Source organism: Trachinotus anak, unplaced genomic scaffold (genome assembly GCF_046630095.1).
Source record: "Trachinotus anak isolate AG129_WGS33_773 ecotype Australia unplaced genomic scaffold, CSIRO_AGI_Tana_v1 ptg000033l, whole genome shotgun sequence".
NCBI classification, from domain to species: Eukaryota; Metazoa; Chordata; class Actinopteri; order Carangiformes; family Carangidae; genus Trachinotus; species Trachinotus anak.
Window position 1 is genome coordinate 1,644,604 of NW_027273884.1, and position 21,738 is coordinate 1,666,341.

Genomic DNA, 21,738 nt, shown 5'->3' on the forward strand with positions numbered 1-21,738 from the left:
AAATACATGGTGTGCAGTATAGCATTTGTTATACTGAGCTGGGAGTTATCTTCTCTTTATTTTATGGGTTTTTTTCTATATTGAAATTCACAATTAGTTTTGAGTTGAGCACTTTGCATTGCTTTATGGAGATTTTGACAAGTGAAAGAAATGCCCTGTCAAATAATTTTTTGCATACTGTCCTTTTTCCTTTATTGTCAGTGTACTGTGTATTGCACGCACCCTATCTATTCCCTACTATTGCCTCCACTGGCCAGGTGTTTCAGTCAGAATATGTGATAACACTTTTTCTTCAAATTTTTCCAATTGCAAATTCCTCATCTGTCTGAAAAGTGAAGTGCTTCCTCTTTCTAGTATATGTATCAGATAATTAGTCAACGGGCTTCAAAAAGTCTGAGTCTCAGACTGTATTTTAAATCACACAATGACAAGGTAGTCTTTTTTTTCTGTATGGTATCTCTACTCACACTTCACAAGAGCTAGCTCAAAGTTCAGTTTGCAAAGGTTAAAATGAGCTAGTTCTGGTGGATGAACATCTTTACCTGTTGTTAGAGTGAACAAAGCTCATATTGACGTTCATTAGTATACATTCAGTTCATCATCTGTTCATTGCCAAATAGAGCATGTTCATGCACAACACTCAAAACCTCAAAACACACCTCTTCAAAATGTTTATTCTATTATTATTCTTATTTATTTTGTATTGTATGCAGTATAATTGCATTTTATCTTTTACTGTGTTGTAAAATGTCTTTGAGTGCCTTGAAAGGTGCCTATACATGAAATGTATTGTATACATCAGGGGTTTTCAAAGTGTGGGATAGTGAGCCTCCCCTAAGAGAACTCAAAAGCATGCCGCCCCCCCTTCACAATCCCCTAATTATTACTATTATTACTGTTATTGTTGTTACTTTGTATGTTCCACACAGGCTTAAAAAAGGTTTTAAACAATAAATGTTATACACATCTTTATTTTTGTAAACATCTTAATCTTAATCATCTTTATCTGTGTATGTGCTTAATTATCTTTTTTTTTAAACACACATTTTAACATCTGTATGTTTTTAACATCTTTTTTTCACATTTTAACAGTTTTTTTTTGTTTGTTTGTTTTTTGTTTTTTTTTTTTTTTACATCTTTTTGAATACATTCATTTTAAGGCCTCTGTGCAATTCCTCAAATCAAATAATAAACAGATCAACATCAGAGATTTTTAGCATCACTGCGCACCATGTACAGCGCTGCTTTTCATATCGCGGTCTCAACATCATGTGTAAATCCTTGTGTTGTGGGGTTTCCCCGCCTTCGCGACGCGTAACGCTACGCGGTATGATACTTCGGTTGCCTTGGTATTCACGGTGCCAAACGACTCGATGACTTTCTTCTGTGACCGTAATTCATTAAGTTTACGATCAAAAAACTCCCGCGGCTTGGTCGTTAAACTTTGGTACTTGGTTTCAATATGACGCCGGAGTTTACATGGTGGCATACTGTCGTTAGCTAGCACCTCTTTGCAGATGACACACTGTGGCAGCGGAGCATCATCAGGACCAATACACGAAAAGCCAAACTTTAAATAATCAGGGTCATACTTCCTCCTTTTCTGCTCACCCCAGACTCTGTACCCTCTCTCACTTTCACTTTAGACACTAAAAAACGATCCATTTGCCCCTCGCCAGACGTATACACTCTTCTTTCTTTTCAGGTTTGTTTTTTTTTCTCTCTGCTATGGCTCCTCAAAACCCAAGTTCCTACATCTCCCCTGTGCTTCTCAACCACAGTCCAGACATGAGCCAGGGAAGGATAAAAACTCTGAGGCAGCACGATTCTGCATTATCACTGGAGTGAGTCATTGTCACTTAATCGTAAATATTTTGAAGATTACCATAGAAGTGATTTTTTAAAATGGTTTTCCTTTATACCGCATATTTTATATGTTGTTAAAACTTCTTCAGCCATGAAGGAGAACAGAAAGGTGAAGATGTTCAGGCAGAGAGCAGCAAGATGCAGGAGAGAGACTTTCAGCACAGGACAGACAGGCAGCACAAAATTACAAGACAGGACAGGCTCTTCATGTATTAGTACTACTGTCTTGTAAAAATATATATTTTAGTCTGGTTCATAGTTTTCTTGTTGGTGTAATAAATGGCTGAATAACAACAAAAGGCAATACAATAGAATAAGCCATAAAATGTACCCTTATTCAATTCAGGTCAATATACTTTTGCTGATATAGCCTTACTTGGTCTAAGATGTAAATGGAATGATGGAATCTATGACAGAAAATAAGCCAAAGCCCAGGGACAAAAGTATATAGAATAGCTTTTGGCCAATCTTGTCTCAAATGTTTGCGGTTTTCAATTTTAATCAAGTTACAAAGAGTTGCATCTTTATACAAATAACATTGGACTTAATCTCTCAAAGTTAATACATTTATTACATTATTCCCATTTGCCCTGTGGCACTGACCTGACAGTTCAAAGAAACAGTTCAGAAACGTTCATGCGTTTGAGCTCAGTTGAAGTCTTGGGACATCATTGGTGAAGTTTTCTCCAGCATGAAGCTTCCTTAACTACACTTTTACACACATACAGTAAACAGTGAGTCTTTTCAGTCAAAAGTGTTACAGTCATATGCCGCAGAGAAAAAGATCTAATTTCTTCAAACTAAGACTCTGTAGATTGAGGCAAAGTCCTTAGAAAAACTTTGAAAAAGCGCTCATGGGTTTAGCAACCATATTGGTATGGTTGAAAAGCAGGAGTGACCACTGTGAATCTTTAGAGCAGCTTCACGAACCTGTGCCGTGCAGCTTTTAAACAGATTCACTTAGCGAGTGACTCATGAGGGTGTGTTGTGATTTATCGTTTTTATCCACATGTTTATCTGTAATTAATCATTTCCTACACTTAAAAACAAGTGTTTCCTTGTTAAAAGTTTTGGTATTCAGGGAGTCTGAGACATTAGTGTCCTAACCTCCCATTTCCACAGTAATCCACCACCTGAAAACTGACCTGCATCTCAATCAGGAAACATATCTAACGGCTTTCCCTTATGAATTCAATGTAGGATATCTCTCCATTTCCCTTTCTGTTTTCCTTTGTCACTCTCCGTCTCTCTCCCGTTGCCATGTCTGGTCCTTGTTAAGATTCCAAGCAGGTGCTGGGAGGCATCAGGAAACTACAAGTCACTAAACGAACAGACAGATTGTTAATTTCCCTCCTCTAGGCACAGACTTGACAGGGTTGAAGTCCAATTCTGTTTGGATACAGAGCAAAATACTGTCACTTATATTAGCTTCTTGACCACATCAATCTGTCTCCCTATCTGTCTCTTTCCAGCCTTTCCATTCTTGACTTCCTCTCCTTGAGTGTTTCTCTATCACTGTCTCCCTATTGGGCAAACCAAGATAAAAATAAAGCATGACACACTGTATATTAATAATACATTGAATATGAATTAGATAGGAGGGATGAGTCAAGCAGTGCTGGAGGATTTTTCTTCTGAAGTCAAGGAAGTAGCTGATTTAGAGTTTATTGAAGCAGAGTGATTCCCCCAGACCAGTAGCAGCACTCATACACAGAATACATAAATTTTACATAGCCTGAGCTGGTTTTCTATTATCTCCCATTAGTGGTGTCAAAAAATATGTTTAAAGAGAAAATTATTATTAAATTTTATATATTTTCTTTTTTTTTTTTTTATTTGAGTAATTTGTTTTTTAAAAATTTAAAAATCAGTCCTGACTGATATGGTAACATCCATATCAGCTGCTTTGTCAGAAATACAACAGCAGACCACCAACTGGTGTATCATAACCAAACAAACCCATGTTTTATGTTTTTAGTCAATAATTTGTTCAGTTTGCATTAGCAGTAACTCTGACGTGGAGTAAACAGACTGACCAGTAAATTTTGTAGCTGTTATCAGTGAGAAAACATTATGATGGATTATATGCTGCATCATTTCCTGGTAGTCCCCATGTGGGTGTGAAGGACATTTGGATCCAGAATGGGATTTGCAGACTCAACCACGAACAATAAATACTGACAGAAAAAGGGAACAATAAATACAGACAGATAGGTAATTACTGAATGTAAATACACTGAACAAAGGTTTAAAGGATTATAAATTTAAGAGGCACACGCATTAAAAACGCGAACCATCACCACAAACCAAAATATCTTCCCATTCACTTCAATGGGAAAATGGCCTCAGACTTGTGGACCTCGCTGCACATGCTCGAGTGTCACTCATACTTTAACTGTAGGTGTGACTGACCAGCCAGTTTCTGACTCACAGTGAAACAACATTGCATTTTCCAGCCAAAGCAAGAACCCGCTGCACTGTGTATCAAACTTAATTATGACTGACTGAGTGATCATAAGCCTGTCAGTCTATTACACAGCTAATTCAGCTTAAAACCTTAAAACACATTAAGACTGAGCTGCTTTGCCTTAAACCAGGTGATTTTCATTCTTGCCTTCCTCTGCATAAAAATTCCCCCACTTAAGTAAAATCCAAGGCTGATTCATTTTCCATATGACAGACCTGGGGTTATCTTGGCTCTCAGTTCATTATTAATGCCAATAAACTTGGAAACGAGCCCTCTCCATTATACTTTGAGTGGCCAGTTAGTATTTAAAACTCAGTGGATTAGAAAAATGTGCATTAAAAAACCTAGTTTATAGGATAGCTTATTTCTTTCTTTCTTTCTCTATACTTCCTGTCTGTACTGTTAGTGACATAACACTAAGTGCTTTGACTAGAAGTCCATGATCACCAGCCTCTTCAGCCCAATTTACCCATCTGATCACAAACAGAAATTGGCATGGCTGCACACAGACCCAATCGAACTGCTAAAGTGGAGGCAGGCCCATGATGATGAGTCCAGACTATGGTATTTTGTATTTTTGTATTTTCACAAATGACTGAATGAAAAGTAAACTAAATAAAACAATAAAAATATTACTCAATATCAGTATACGTATTTAGCCATCTGTCATTATCACTCCATCATCTACAAGTCTTGTGGCTGTGACTTGTGTATGTACCCAGACTCATAAGTGTGGTGAAAGCTTTGGAGAAATCAAATCAGAGCTGACCATCTGCCAGCCCCAGAACAGAGATTGACAACTTTGCAGTGAGCAATCGGCTGAGTGAGATGATAAAGAGTGAGCTCCAGCCAGCAGCATCAAAAGGACTTAAAGCTGTAGTTCATTAAAAAAAAGGAGTATTGACAATTTTTAGCATTTGCCATTTTTTATTGGACATGGATTGCTCCTGATGCTGACAAGATGAAACTATTTGCTTAAGTTTTTTTTTTTTTTTTTTTTCCATTAACTCTGTTAGACGTTTCACAAGATCTTACCTTAAAGTGATGCAAGGTGTTTAACTGCTCTGTGCGTCATGCTGCTGTGCTGCAGCACCGTATTTATAAAAAGACAGCAGCTACGTCAGCAACATGTGGTATTTCATGTGTTTGGCTGCTATTGTTAACATTGTAACATACAGGAGAAAATGATCTAAAAACGTGTTTGCTGGTTTGAAACTGCACAGAGACTCTCTTTTTTCTATTTATTGTTTTGCACAACTTAAAATACAAATAAAATGACAAGGAAAACAAATAACATACAGTGCAGGGAGAGGCAAACAGCCTAGGTGTGCTTATTTAAAGCCTCCATCTAAGCAATATTGAAAAAATACAGAAGTATAAAAATATAAAATGAGCATACAAGACAAGAAAATGACTACATCAAGATAATGAAAGACTAATAGATTCAAAATATATATAATAAATAAACAATGATAATAACAATAATATCAAAGTAAGAGAAAAAAATGAGAAAATGTTACATGTATGAGTGTAACTCCATGAGCAATGTTGAAAATACAAGTCAATATCAGCAAAAAAAAAACAAATAAAGCAGTAATACATGGTGGAAAAAAAACAGTTCTAAAACAGCAATAAAATGATCTTTTTTAGCATCTTTTGTAACATTTTATAGAGGAGCAGTTCTTTGCAAAAATGGAGAAAGCCATTCCATCATTTGATACCCCTAAATCTTATTGAAAATTGACCTCTGCAAGTGAGAAATTCAGGAGGATGAAAATCAGCAGATTGATGCAAGATAATTTCATTTTGATAGCAGTTGCAAAAACAGTTGCTGAAAGACCAATGATCCAGAGACTGAGTGGGGCTGAAAGGGACAGGCTTAGTTGTTGCCCTTTCTATCTAAGCTTTTCTCTGTCAGCTTTTCTCTGTCAAATGTTACCTGTGCATGATTATGTACCATTAGATAAAGAGTTAAAGCGTTATTATGAACACCAGACAAACCTATTTGGCTAAGACCATAGACTGTGTATAAGACTGGATGTTGACTCTGGATCTGAAAATTGAAAGTGAAAAGTGAAGTCTTAAACCTGCATGCCATCTAATGACCATCAGGGGGCAACTCCACTGTTTGCCAAAAGACGTCTGATTGTATTGAAGTCTATGGGAAAATGACCCTACTTTTCACTAGATTTATTACCTCAGTAAACATTTTACTACTGAGTTTTTGGTCTCAATTGCTAGTTTGACGTCTTCTTATAGGTTTCGGAGAGTGTAAACACAGCAGTTCGTTGCGCTACGGAGCTCTCCACAGTCTGATGTTATGCACTTTGTTGAGGAAGGAGAGAACGTGTGCTACTGTGAGTGTAAAAGTACTGTTGCACTGTTTGTGTGCATTAACGTTAGCTCCTAGCCCAGTGTAGCCACCACCAACCTCCACGGCACACTTCTCAGGCATTTGTCCTGACATGAAGCTTTGCTATGGATTTCTACAGTATCTCTCGGTTGCACCGCGGCACATTCACGCACTTTTAGTTTTCAGTCAAATCAGTCCCTCCACAAACATAAGGAAGCATATTTAATGTACTTGTCCAGTGGAAATAATAGAATCAGTCATACATTGGATTAACTATTGTTTTTGCAAATAGCTGCCTTTCTAATATTATCTACGTTAAAGTTATTGTATTTCTCCTGTCTCTCTTTTCTCTCTCAATTCATCACAGAAATTTGTGGCTGTAAATGTGTCCAGTGTCATCATACAAGTCACCACCAGTGGCCAAACTCCTGTGAAAGTGTCTTCTTCTGGCATCATCAAACAAGAGTGACTGCAGGAAAAGAGTCATTTGCTAGTGTCAGATTCAGTGTAAGTTCATTGAAAATAATAGAAACATCAGTCATACGTAGGATTAACTATTGTTTTTGCATTTATAGCTCCCTTTCTACGTTAAAGTTATTGTATTTCTCCCTCATCCTGTCTCTCTTTTCGCTCTCAATTCATCACAGAAATTTGTGGCTGTAAACGTGTCCCGTGTCATCATACAAGACATCACCACCATTGGCCATACTCCTGTGAAAGTGTCCTCTTCTGGCATCATCAAACAAGAGTGACTGCAGGAAAAGGGAGTCATCTGCTGTCAGGTTCAGTGTAGACAGTAAGTTTGTACACAAATGTAGTGACAGACTGTTTAAGATCAAGTAAGGTGAAAAGGGGAAGATGGGAAATGAAAAATGTTAAATGCCCAGATATGTTAGATTTTACCATTGTGTGTTACTGATATGTGGAGGTGCAAGGAGTGTAGAGTATCTTTTTCTACTAGATATGATCTACTTAAACATTTAAGACTACATCACCGCCATAGACAACTTCACTCATGCCCATATCAAAACTGTCCATGCAATTTTAAGATGCAAAATGCGTTGCGCATACATTTAAGTAGAGATCATTCTAAGCAAACTCAAAGTCAGGAGCTCCTGGAATTGAAAACATTTTGTTGTCCTTTGTGCAACTGTAGCAATATTTCTACAGGGACTTTTTCACACATATTGGCATTCATTTTAAGAGTCATGAAACTGTTACCTGTATGTTTGGGGATTGTACTTTCAAAACAAATATCTATGCAACATTTCACTCCCACAAGAACCGGAAACACAACCCCCATTCTTTAAATGATTTTAAACCAGGGATAGTGACAACAACCAGAGTTTCACAAGAATCACCTGACAGTGCAGAGGAAGATACACTTAACCCAGATGACTCTGCAGTGGAATTAAACAGTACATCTTCAAATAATGATGATACAAGTAAGACCCTGCCTGAAATTATTGAGCAGAACTTTGCTGCAGCTTTGCTTAAACTAGAACATTTCGCATATGTGCCAGGCACAAAAGTTGATGAGTTTCTAGAGGAGCTACACTATTTGTTGTGCTCAGCTGCATTTCCTCTCACTGTTAACACTACTGAAACTGTGTTTCAGAAACATGGCTCCATACCTGAAAAGTCAGTGATAAAAGAAGTAGCCACAGCCCTTGCAACATCTCACCCCTTGCTAAAATCTATAGAGAAAGGTGGTTCTTTGAGCACATCATATCTCCGAAACAAATTTTACAGGGAGAACTTTAATGTCATTGAACCTACTGAGTACATGCTTGATGAAAAGGAAAACAAAAGCTTTCAGTACGTGCCTTTACTGCTTGCAACAGCTCTTCAGTAGGAAAGATGTTGTGGATAAAGTTGTTGAAAACCACAGAGCACATCAGAGTCATGGGATCACAGGAGAACAGTGTACTTATAAATCATTTCAAGATGGCTCTCACTTTAAGGGAAACGGTTTTCTTTCAGGGGGTGAGTTAAGAATCTTGCTAACTTTGTACATAGACGATTTCGAGCTGTGTAATCCTCTTGGCACTTCGCGCAGGAAACATAAGCTCTGTGGTGTCTACTGGACTCTGAGTAATTTGCCTCCGGGCTCACATTCAGCACTTTCCGCAATTTACCTGGCAATCTTGTGCAAATCTGATAATGTGAAGAAGTACGGTTATGACAATGTCTTGCATCCTCTTCTTCAAGATGTAAAAACCCTTGAGTAGGAAGGAATTTTTGTCCCGTTGCTTGGTAAATGTGTTAAAGGCACAATTCAAGTTGTTGCAGCGGATAACCTCGGTGCCCATAGTGTAGCAGGTTTTTATGAAAGTTTTTCTGGTGGGTACATCTGCCGATTCTGCACAGCAACACGGGCAGAGATCCAAACAAGAGATGTGAGATCAGGTTCATTTGATCTGAGGACTAAAGAACTACATGACTCGCATGTAAATTCAGCTCAGCAGAACAGTTCAAGCTGTTTTGGGGTGAAAGGCCCATGTGTAATCACCAAAAACCTTGCCCACTTTAATGTTCTGACTGGTTTTCCACCAGATATCATGCATGATGTCTTTGAAGGCATCGTACCTGTGGAGCTTGCACATTGTTTGTCACTGCTGATATCCAAGAAATATTTCAGTCTTGAGCTTCTGAAGAAATCTATCCTTAGTTTTCCCTTCAAGTGGTCAGACAAGACTAACAGGCCCCACGTAATTCCACACACATTCTCAAAAACAATCGGGGGGAACGCTCATGAGAACTGGGCTTTGATAAGATTTCTTCCATTCATCATTGGGCATCTTGTGCCAGAAGACGAAATGGCATGGCAAATTTTAATGGTTCTAAAAGATGTTGTAGAGCTTGTGGTTGCTCCAACACACACAGAAGACTCCATTGCTTACCTTGAGTGCAAAATTTCAGAGCACCGCAAAAGATACCAAGAACTCATTCCTAATGTCCAGCTTCTACCCAAACATCATTACCTAGACCATTATCCTGGACTCATGAGGAAGTTTGGTCCTCTCATTGATCACTGGACTATGCGATTTGAGGCCAAGCACAGTTTTTTTAAGCATGTAATTTGACACTCCAACTGCTTCAAAAACGTGCCCCTCTCGCTTGCTTTTAAGCATCAGCTCATGATTTCGTATCACATGAAAGCATCAAGTTTTGAAAAGCCTGTCCTTGAGCTGACAAATGTCTCAACAGTTCCTGTTGATGTTTTAAAAACAGACATTGTTGAGAACATTGAACAAAGATTTCCTGGTACCAGAGAGGTACACATGACTCGATCTGTGTCAACCAAAGGTGTAACTTTTAAAAAGGACATGATTATAGCTCATGGGTCTACAAGTGGACTTCCTGATTTTGGACAGATTGTTCACATTTTTGTTATTCAGGAGAGACTGTTTTTTATGGTTAAGAGACTTTGTGGATGGTATAGTGAGCATTACAGGGCTTTTGAGCTCACGGCATGTCCAACCAAAGACACAGATCTGATTGAGCTTAGTGACCTAGCAGATGACTACCCTCTGGCAGACTACTTTGTTGGATCTCTCAGAATGGTGACATTAAAAAGACACATACATGTATAAGGTAGGTCTTGGATTGGATTGGATTGGATTGGCTTTATTGTCACAACCGTCAGTTTGTAACAGTACAAGTACAATTGCAGCGAAATTACAACAATCACCCCGTCAACACATAACATAACAGGATGACTGTAGCAAAAAAAAAGGGGGGGGGGGGGACATGTGGAGAGGAGAGGAGAAAAAAAAGAAATAAACCCAAACTATACTCGGGGGGGGGGGGGTACAGTGTGGATTTGATAAAAAAAACCTCGGCAACATAAGCATATATAAGCACATTTTACAACATATCGACGCAAACAACTTGCTCCAGGGGAGGGGGGAAGGGGGGAGGAGGTGGTTCCAGTACAGACAGGCAACCAGCTTTAGCCGCTGCCATTAAGGCGCCGCCATCAGACCCCGCCCGCCGCACTGGATGGGAGGAAGCGGCGAAGGCGTGGGATGGGGTTGGGGGTTGGGGGTCTGAGGCCTGGAGAGTCGCTTCGTCTAGTTCACAATCAGTGCCTCAGTTCGCAGGGCGTCATCGCGATAACACAGCAAGTTGCCATGGAGACATCCTTGATCGGGTCCCGGACAGAGTCAACAATCAACAGGTGTCCGTGGAGGAAGGGGGGGGGGGGGGGGGGGTTAGAAGCATCTCACTGCAGCGATCTCGTGGGGGAGTTGTTCCAGCACTGGCCTTGGCCAAGGCTGGTGCTGCAGGGGCCGGAACGCAGATTAGATTATGATTGTTTGGGTTAGGGCGAGCAGTCGTATTTCAATAGACACGGCTTACTCTGTTAGTCCATTCTGGTCATCTTCATCCATTCTCCTTTCCAAAGCTGAAAGCTTCTCCACGATGTTGCCCATATTGCGATTTATGACCACAGTCTGAGCATTAACAGCTCTGTCTATTACCACAGACAGGGTGTTGACAGCTCCTTCCAAGGTGGTTCCCAAGTTGCGGTTCACAATCACAGTCTGAGTGCTTACAGCTTTACTCACTCCATCAATTATGTCGGGCAACGTGGGGATTTGGACTGCTGTCACCGTCTTCTGAATTTTCCGATACACCAGGGCAATGCCTAATCCAATCAGCAGAAAGCCTGATATCACAGTTCCGAATATGTAGAGATCTTCGATGTCCTCAACGGAAAGAATCGCCAGGCACACGACCCTCCACTGCTCCCAGGAGTCCCTCATGTAACCAGCAGCGTACGTTCCGCCAGGGCAGACAGGTTCCCCCAAACCCGGGCTTCTCGTCGAGAAGATCCTGTCAATTGCGTTGAGAGACCAGTCGACCAATTCCATGATTTTAGATTCAGAGAGCAGTGCGGAGAGAGGCTTCCAAGGTTTAGACAAGACAGGACAAGACGTGAGAAGGGAGAGGAGAGAGGGGGAAGATGCGTCCGTCTTCGTTGAGAGCCGGAAGAAGAAGGTTAATGACGTGACCTTACTGTATCTTAATCCTTAAAGTCAAGATATTGTTGCATGATACACACTTGTTTTTTGTTTGTGTTTTTTACAGAAATTTCACATTAATGAATCTAGAAATATATTTCAGAATAACCAATGAAAATAAGTCTCTCAACCTTAGATAAGTACTCTTGTACAAATATATTTTTGTATCTATGTCTTCATGTGTTTTTGTTTTTATTCACAGATTGTTGTGAAATGGCTGCTCCAGTGAAGCTCAGAATCATCCTTGGGGAAAACGATTCCCAGAGACTGACCCTGCAGGACGAAATCCCAGAGACTATTGGTGAACTTGTTCAGCACATTAAGAGGCAGTGTTGGGTAGAGGACTACTTCAGGCTGCAATTTATGGATGCTGAGTTTGGCAATGAATTCACCAACTTGACTTCACTGTCAGAGATCCAGGACAAAAGTACCTTAAAGCTTGTCTTTGATTCAGCTGCCACTGCCTCTGCCCTGCCTGGTGGCTCCCCACCTCCACCCTACTCCATTCCTGCCACATCATGGTCTGGTAATGACTCATCACTTTCATCTGGTAGCTTGTGTGACACAGACATCCTGTCTTCTCCTGAGTCCACCCCTTCAAGATCCTCTGGATGGCCTGTTGTTTTTGTTGTACCCCGTTTCCCATATGATTGTCAGCTTCAGTTGGACAAGGCCAATGCAGAATTCAAAGAAAGTGGAACTTTATTGGATCCAGATGTTAGACTTAAAACTGCCATTATTGACAGTTTAGCTGAGGAAATTGTTCAGTACAAAGTGTACCCTTCAGACAGTGAGTTTGAAGAGGTTGCCAAAGCCCTTGTGTCATCCCATCCATGTTTGAAAGAGCCAGGCTCTGCCACTGGATATGGTGGCTGGAAGGTGACCTTAAAGTACAAACTTGCTAACTACCGGAGGAAGCTCCAGCGGCTTGGATGTCCAGAAGTTGAACTGAATTCCCTGACAAATAAACCTGCAGACAAATGCAGTCCTGCTTATGGTGTAAAGAAGCCCAGAAGAGCAGAAGTAAATTACTGCCCCACCTACCCATCTGGTGAATCTGCAGAGACACTTGAAAAGATAAGAGAGACCCTGCTTTTAGAAGTAAAGAAAATGATGGAGAAGACCTTTGCACACAGAAGGCAAGAGGTTATTCGTGATGCACCCTTGATTGCTGATTTCAAAACCAAATGGCCGGCTCTCTTCTGTGTACGTGAGGTGGGTGAATAAATACAGAGCACTCATTTACTTTTGCAATATGTCTTCATTTAATATAATGTAGAGTGTGATTTTGTATAAGCCAAACAAATATGAGCAAGCCTTTGAAGTAACTTGTAAGGTGATTGAAGACTTGATGATGACGGTTCAATTAGTTGGTCAATTCAATCAAATTCACTGTTGTGTACCTTTTTTTTCTTCTCTCATTTAAGCTAACTGCTGAATTCAAGAGGATTACAACCGTCAGTTTGCTGCCAAAGTTATTGTCCGAACTGGATGTTTTATCTTCAAACCTGATGAAGGTGTTTTCCAAGAAAGGGGGTGGTCAAGGAAGAAAGATCAAGAGCATCATGATACCCATCACCCAGGTATGAGGATAAAAAAAAAGAAAGAAAGAAAAGAAACTGAACAGCCATAATATTTATGTCATGCTTGACATTTTAAGGGAAAATGTAAGAGGGATGAAGATAAATAAAACAAGATGGAGAGGGGGTAATGTACTTTATTGAAGAATGGTTTGATAAAATATGAACGTTGGGCACATTTGACAATGTCCACTGACATTACAATGGTAGTTACCATTTACTGTGACCACATGAATAAATGTCTTGCTTGGACATAAAACCAAAGCACCCAAGGATAATGTAAGTTCACATATCATAAAAACATATAAGTTTTTTACATTTAAAAAAAAGTTAATTTCAATGTTTTATGTTTGTGAAATCTTTTCTACCTGTTGATTTAAAATTGCTTTTTGTTGTCTTTTTTTTTATTGTCCTACACGCTCAGACCGATGCCATTGATGTCAAAAGAGAGTGCATCATCAAAGCCCTGTGTGTCTACTTAAATGAAGAGCCAGAGAATCTCGTGAAAGAATACATGGTATGTAATTTAGTTTTTATTCTCCAGTCCTTATTCTGACATCTGTAAACAACCCAGTTACACACTTAACCTTCCTGTTGTACTCAGGGGTGAAACTGACCCAATCTGTTTTGGCTGGTCCTTCTTTCCTCTCTTCCTTCTGTCCCACCATCCCTCCATCCTTCCTCCCTCCTCCTTCCTCTCTCCTTTCGTTCCTTTCTTTCCTCCCTTCCTTCTGTCACACCATCCTTCCTCCCTCCTTTCCTTCCTTTCTTCCTCCCTTCCTCCTGTCCCACCATCCCTCCATCCTTCCTCCCTCCCTCCTCCTTCCTCTCTCCTTCCCTTCCTTTCTTCCTCCCTTCCCTCGTTCTCTCCATTCCTCCTTCTGTCTCTCTCCTTTTCTTCCTTTCTTCCTTCTGTCCCTCCATTCCTCCTCCTTCATCTTATCCTTCCTCTCTTCCTCAACTCCTTCTGTCCCTCCATCCCTCCTGTCTCTCTAATTTCCTTCCTCCCTTCCTCCCTTCCTTCTGTCCCTCCTCTCTCCCTCTCTCCTTTTTTCTCTCCTTCCAAATTGTTCTTCCCTTCTTCTGTCCCACCATCCCTGCTTCCCTCCCTCCCTCCCACTCCTTCCTCTCCTTTCCTTGATTTATTTCTCCTTTCCTCCATCCTTCTTTCCTTCCTTTCTCCATTCCTTCCTTCCTTTCTTGACCCAATCGGTTCTCTTCCTCCACCTTTCTCTCTCTCTCTCTTTCTTTCTTTCTTTCTTTCCGTCCTTTCTTCCTTCCTCCCTTCTTCTTTCCAGGACAAAAGGAGGGTTAAGAAAAGACAATGTAATTCTAGTATCTTTCACATAAATAAGTGACAGCTGTTTTACAGAAATTTGTGTGTGTGTTTGTGTTTAAAAATGGGACTACTATCACATCTTGACATACATATCCTCTATTTCCCCCCTTTCTTCTGTGAAGAACACAGATGGTGAAAGCAGTGAAGCTGTGATGAAGACGACTACATTTGGAATCTTCGTCATTCGCAAAGAAGGTGCAGAGCCAGAAGATGGACCGGAAGATGTAGGTATCATTCTGGAGGGTGTGCAAGTTCTGGATGAGTTCGGAAACGTACCACTTGCCGTGGGAATGTTGTTCACACTTGTATACGCGCTCAACCTCAGCTAACCACCAGAGCTGCGATACACATTCGAAGCTTTGCAGAAGCTTATCATGGAGCTTAATGGAAACCGACTCTCAAAAAAAATTCAAACACTGAAAACATTACTTGCACGTTAGTCATCCTCAATAGAGTAAACTACAGTTCAGGTAGCGGTTACTCTATTTGAAGCCATTTGGGCATTTACCTTTAAATGTGATAAGCTGTTGTTAATGTGTTTTGATACTTTGAACTGTTGATATTTGGAGGTTAGAGAAGAATAATTTAGAAGTGTTTCTTTAAACAAGGGAAGAAAAAAAAAGAAAGTGTTGTCAAACAAAGAAGTTTTCTTTTGAAACTTGAGATGATGCACAATGCTGTATTTAACATTTTTCTTTGCACTCAGTTTCCAGGACCGTATTATGCGTATAGCTTCATAACCAGCTTTGATTTGTTTTTTCGTCTTCAAAAAGCTCCAAACATAGACACCTAATACTGGTTGTTAAATGGTTTACACTTGAAATTTGTCTGTGTGAATAGGAATGTATGGTTGCAGAGTGATTTCTCAAATTTGAGCCACTTTATGGCTACCTAGAATCCAGTTTTAAGAAATGTTCATAGATGTCAGTTTTTATAGATTTGTTTTACTGACATAAATACATTATATGTTCTTTCATGAGATGTTAACTGGGGGCAAGCTCGACAGTGTGCTCCAATTTCCTAACTCAGCAGTTACAAGTTGTTCTTGTCCATCTGTCTTTTTTTTTTTTTTTACGGACATGACGGAATGCACAAATTGTTGGACATTGAAATTTCATGCTGTGTGTTTGTATTTTCACAGCAACATGTTTTCAACCAATTGCTTGAAAGTGAGTTTTGCCATTTCTGGTTAAGTGTTATTCCAACAAATCCGGTTAGCTTCGTGTTTTTCTTTTCCAAACTTGACACCAGCTGGGGGCATATAGGTTGACATTTGTATAAATTGTTGAATATAAAAATACTGTTAAATGATTTATTTTATGAATAATTACGCTACAGTTATGTTCCTATTCATATCAGGTACTTAAACTTAGTCAACGTTTTGTTGACTCAGCACAATTAATTCATGTAACTGTATTTAAAATAGTGGTTGCAGCTACCCATTTAAATTAAGTAACTCGTAATTATATCATACAAGTTTAAATGGCCCAACAAAATTATGTTAGTATGTTACATTTACCCTTACAAATCTAGTTGGACTTAATCCTAGTAATTAAGTAATAGTAACACAAATGCATCATGTTGATCCAACATATTTATATTTAGGTCACTCAACAAAATTGTTTCTTGCTAAATTAAAGCATTTTGTTCAGGTGGAAATTGTTTCCATAATTTTATTACGTTCTGCGAATAAATAATTTTTTTGAGTGAATACAACATGATGTTCACTTTTTAAATTATGGTCCCATTTAGATGAAAACAGATGATAAAACGGTATGCATTAGAGGTGGCTACCGTGTGGCGACATTCAGGATAGAGGACAGAGCACATCAGATCCACCCATCACCCCTCCTCAGCTCCACCTTCTTGTCCAAATATGGTTTCATCTGGTTTAAAAAAAAAAACAGTTCACAAACCAATGGGTGTCGTCTCAGTGTGTTGCCACTTAGCTGAGACAGAGGTGATTTAGTCACTGTTTTATCACAAGTTACCAATGGGCCGAACTCCCAACATGTCAGTGTAGTCCTTCAGTTACATGCAGTCTGATGGCTTCTCTGTGTTACAGTGGTTTCATTTTTTTTTCACTCTCTCTCTGCTACAACTCTTAACAGCTGACCGTGGCTTACTGGAGTGAGTCTGATCTTTTTCTCCATTTGAGAACTCTTCAGTCCTCGCTTCTTCTTTGATAAGATTCCCAAACAGAATGGCACTCAGCAAATTACATACCTAAGCCAAAGCCAAACAATCTCCCCAAATTGTACAAACTCATAAACTCGTGTCTTTACTACATCAAGATTTATATAGTATTTACAGAGAAATTGATGAAAATTTCACAGTTTTGAGGAAAGTGATAAAAAAATAAAAAATTCATGGAGCCACACCTTTAAGCAATCAACACCAAAATGTAATAGATTCTTTGCATCTAAACACTTCTATGGTAATCTTATTTACCATTAGCTGACAATGACACACTCCAGTGACAGTGCAGAATCCTTTCCTGGCTTATCGTGTGGATATTAACGTAGACTTTGACCACCTGACTCTGGTCACTGGAGGGAGTGCCATGTCTAAAGGGTGTATCCAGATGTAAGTGTATAGAAAAGACCTTGTTTTCTACTGTTTGAAACTGCACTAAAACACGTACTGGTACCAGTGATGGTACTTTGGGCTGAGATGTGACAGTGATTGATGCCAAGGTGTCAGGCAGCAAATTGCCCATTTTCCCAAACACACACACACACACACACACACACACACACACACACACACACACAAACTCATACACAGATATGCACAAATGCTTGCATGCACCAGTGGACGCACAGTAAATGCTTACCCGCATGCCTACTCACCCACTCAAATACCTTATTTATCACGACTGCACACACACATACACACATACACACACTCACACACACACCTCACAGAACTTGATCACTCTCGCTCTTATACAACACACATTGCGCCAAAAGTCCTACTCATTATACTGCATGTCATCAGTTTGTCTCACACACACGCACACTCATGCCAGTTCATGCACACACACACACACTTAGCCTTCACACAAACATCCCATCAGCTACTGTAGATGTCATGGGTGGCTTTTGTAGCCACTAAGACCACACACACACACGCACGTGCACACACACACACACAAACACACATATTCCCAAACCCCCACGGCCACAGACCACCACAAGTCTCTATATGTGTCACCACTGGATTTTTCCCCCTTAACTCGAACAGCTGAAGCTTTGGCCTGATAGGCCAATTATCAAGTGTTAAATCCCGGATTGTCGAGTCCCCTCCAACCTCCCCCTGTTGGATTAGTGGGCCTGTCAATCACCTTTGGCACTAATCCAGATAAAACTCACATGGGACTGAAAGAGACAGAGACAGAGGTCGATGTAGTCCGTTGGCAAAGCATTTGACTTCATCTTATCTTCTATCATCTTCCTCTCGTTCTCAACTTTTCAGCTTCTTTTTGGACCCTTTCCTCAGAAGCTCCCTGGATGTCACTTCGATGATATTCTGATGTGTCTGCTCTTTTCTTTACCCCTGCAGTGCCTCTTCTCTTGACTTTTTTATGGGTTTTACAGCTGTACTCATCAATTATTGGCCACCAGGAGGCAGACTAATATCAAAATAAGCTGACAGACACTGAGTTTTGACATGTTATTGCTTTATAAACTTGTTGCAGCCAATGTTTGAATTGTCTAATTACAAGTCCAGCAGACACTGAACAACTTCAGCATCATGACTGTTTTTCTACACTGATATTTATCATACTGTTTCTTTAAAAAAAATGTATACATTTGTTTTTCTATTCTATTAATTTCTATTAATTTAGACAGAAACGTTCCATTTGCCGATCAGTTCTTCATATGGGGCATTAATTAGCTGGGTGGAAATCCAGCCACTGACGGGACTCTGCTGTTGAGTTATCATTACTGACTCGATATTTGCTGTGATGTTTACCTGTGTAAATCAATGCGCCTTTGATTCAAATCTCTATGGAACTCACATGAGACAAACAGAGTGATAGAGGCGCTGGCCTTTTTCATCTCCTTATCTCATCTGCTGTATTGTGTTTGATTTGCCTGCTTGCTTTTCTCTTCTCCTTCGTTTTCCCCATCTCCTTTAAATAAACCAAAAACCTATTAATATCACCCGGTCGAATGAAAAAGCCACGGCTAGCAGCATTAGCAGCTTTAGATGAGGAGTCCACTTCAACACTAATCCAGTCTCAGGGGAGGGAAAGATAGAAGAAGGACGGGGAGACAGACTTAATTTACACCTGGTATTAAAATGTGATCTGCATGTGAATGTGTTATGTGGATAATGAGCAATCCAATCACGCCCTTGCATTTACACCTGACTTGAATATGCATTGCTCTGTGCACCCTCCATTGTCGCTGCTTTAGTTTAATGGATTAATAGATGTCAGTCAACTGCTGCCATGGGTAACTCCCACCCAGATAGTTACAGTATCATTGTGATCATAGTTAACAGTACTATAGTTATCATCCTTATGGTTACGTAACTAAAACACTTGATAAAGGTTGGAGGAAGTTTGTAGTATTGGTAAAATACTGGACAAATCAATAATGCAGTGTGCTTCTACTGCTACCTCAGTTCAATGACTCTTGAAATTGTAAGACTGTGCACTGTCACCGAATGCTAACAAATATATAAGCCAATGTAAAGTGACATTTATATGAGAGTGCTCAGATGCCAGCAGTTGCACCAGGTGTAGCACTATTTTTACCCGCAGTGATGATGTTTATATTCATGCAAATTTCTACCTGCGAGAATGTATCTCCCCATGGTGATGACATCTGTCCCCACGGCAATGACATTTCTGTTATGAGAACATACTGCACTGTACTGACTGACTCAACTTCTGTCTCAGATCCAGGCTCCTCCTCCAGTTTCCCAGATCGCATCACATTCCTACTGCGGAGCATGCTGCGTGGCTTTACGGCTCGCATTTAATCTCCTTTTTCCTTACAGAGATACACGGTCGGATAGCAATCACAATGTAAATACCAGGTGTAAACAGAGTCTGGAAAATAAATAAATAATTAAAAAGTGCTCTGAAAGGGAGCTGGGCTGCATTCAGCTTCCCTCTATCTCATTTTATTTTCCCATCTTCTACCTTTGTCTTTAAATGTTTCTGCTTTTTTTCTCTTACCTTCCTTGCAGGGTTAAAAGCCAGTTTAGAGACCCCAGCACAACGGGCTATATCAGAATATTGCCTGACTGATGGAGGACCTTGTCAACTGTGGTCAATGGACTGGAATACTGGAGCTGTCTTTTCCTCTTCATTAGTCCTCTCTTGTCTTACCTTGTCCTGTCTTCACTTCTTTTCTCTTATATATCCGACATATTCAAAGCTCAGAAGCAAGATGTTGAAAACTGTGTATCATGTTCATATTCTCCCCTTCTTTTCTCTCCTCTCCCTCTGGGAACATTATAGACTCCATTAATATGCTTATACTGAGAACACATTCCCCTCTCAGATTTTTAGTTCCCTCTTTTTTCCTGTTTTCATGAGACACATGCTGCAGAATGCTAAAAATGCAGTTTTGCCACTTTCCTCTTTTTCAGCTCAGCTCTTTTCCACGTCTTTTTTGTTGGTGAGGCACAACTGGAACTTTCTCTTCCCTTCCACTTGTTTTCAAGTTTTAAAGCTGCACATTTCACTCCAATTTGTCATTGGGTTTTCCTGTTTTTCTCACCTCTCATCTGTTCACTATGTCTTGTTCCGTTGCTTCAGAGTGGCGGATAGTGAAAGGGTTTGAAAAGATATTAATGAGTGTGTGACTAACAAAAGATACAGCTTTTAGTGGCTTGAAATAAATAATTAAGTTAAAATGTAGCTATAGGGAGCAGTTCTTAGAGATTACATATAGTGTGTGTTCAGTATTCAGTTAAATCTTGGTGGACTGTTGGCATTGTTCACCCCAATCAATCCATGCAAATATTTTATTGTCCAGGTTTTGTGATTAATCAACTAATGTCTGAGAAGAAGAAGGGACTAAGAAATAGTCAGATCTGCTTTTCAGAAAAACACAGTGTCTGGAAGGTTATTTTGAAATGTAATAGATGACAGAATACTTAACTTAACCGGTTCAAAATGCAATAAGTAATGTAACTCTTTTAATTTCTTCCTTTTTGATTACTTTTCAGTACCATTAATAGTCTGTTGGTGCCAAGTTAATAAAAACACAATGCTGAATTAAATTAGTGAGTGCTGTCAGATCCCACACCTGTAACCCCTTTGTAATCACCAGTTACATTTATTTTGTAATTTAATCAAGTAATCTTGTCATATGTAACCAGTTACTCCCCAACACTGGAAAACAACTGTCTCCAATGAAAAAGCAGGAACCCTGTCACAGTAGATCAGCCTTTCATCCTGAAAACTGGACAACACAAGTGCAAAAGCAAGAACTACATATGTAGAGATAATTAGTCCTCAGAGGTTCATACATATTTTGGACTTCCTGTGAAAACTTGGAAACTCAAGAAGTCTGAGAATTGTTGTGTTTTATAATTAGTGAGAGAGGTTTCCATACTAGGCTGCATGGTTGGGTGAAATATATATATATTTTTTTATCATGCAGAGTACTATACAGTTCAACCTCTTAAGTGTGGGAGCATTTTTCTGTTAAGATGTGGGATTTTTTTTTGCTTACAGTGTCCAGAGCCCGGCAGATGCATTACTAGCTTAAACAATATGTGATCTTATAAAATATGTTTAACTAGGGGTGGGTGGATTGATCTCAATATATCAATATTACAGATACCATGTCTTGTTTTGAAAGATCGATTCTCGCGTCAATCAGGTCGATTCCAGTTTCATTTACTGTCTTCTGTGTTGCAAACAATGTTCTGTTGTCATGAACACAAATAAGTGTGCCAAAAACAAGAGCGTATGCACAGCGCACCGCACAACAATGCACAGCACACCTGGGCCATGCTGACACATAAAAGCAGTAACAGAGCGCCTCGGTGGCTCGGCTCATGCCATTTCAGCTCAGTCCTTACCACGGCAGCCCAAGTTTGAATCCAGCCTGTGCCATTTGCTACATATCATC

General features: G+C 39.8%; 1 protein-coding gene across 1 annotated transcript; it reads left to right on the forward strand.

Moving 5' to 3' along the window:
- The first annotated feature begins 949 nt into the window (after window positions 1-949).
- LOC139614006 (sterile alpha motif domain-containing protein 3-like) lies at window positions 950-13,305 on the forward strand. The gene is made up of 3 exons (XM_071471072.1): window positions 950-7,482; window positions 11,919-12,931; window positions 13,144-13,305. Exons 2-3 carry the CDS (start codon window positions 11,930-11,932, stop codon window positions 13,303-13,305), a joined length of 1,164 nt encoding a protein of 387 aa, XP_071327173.1. The 5' UTR covers window positions 950-7,482; window positions 11,919-11,929.
- Window positions 13,306-21,738: the final 8,433 nt, after the last annotated feature.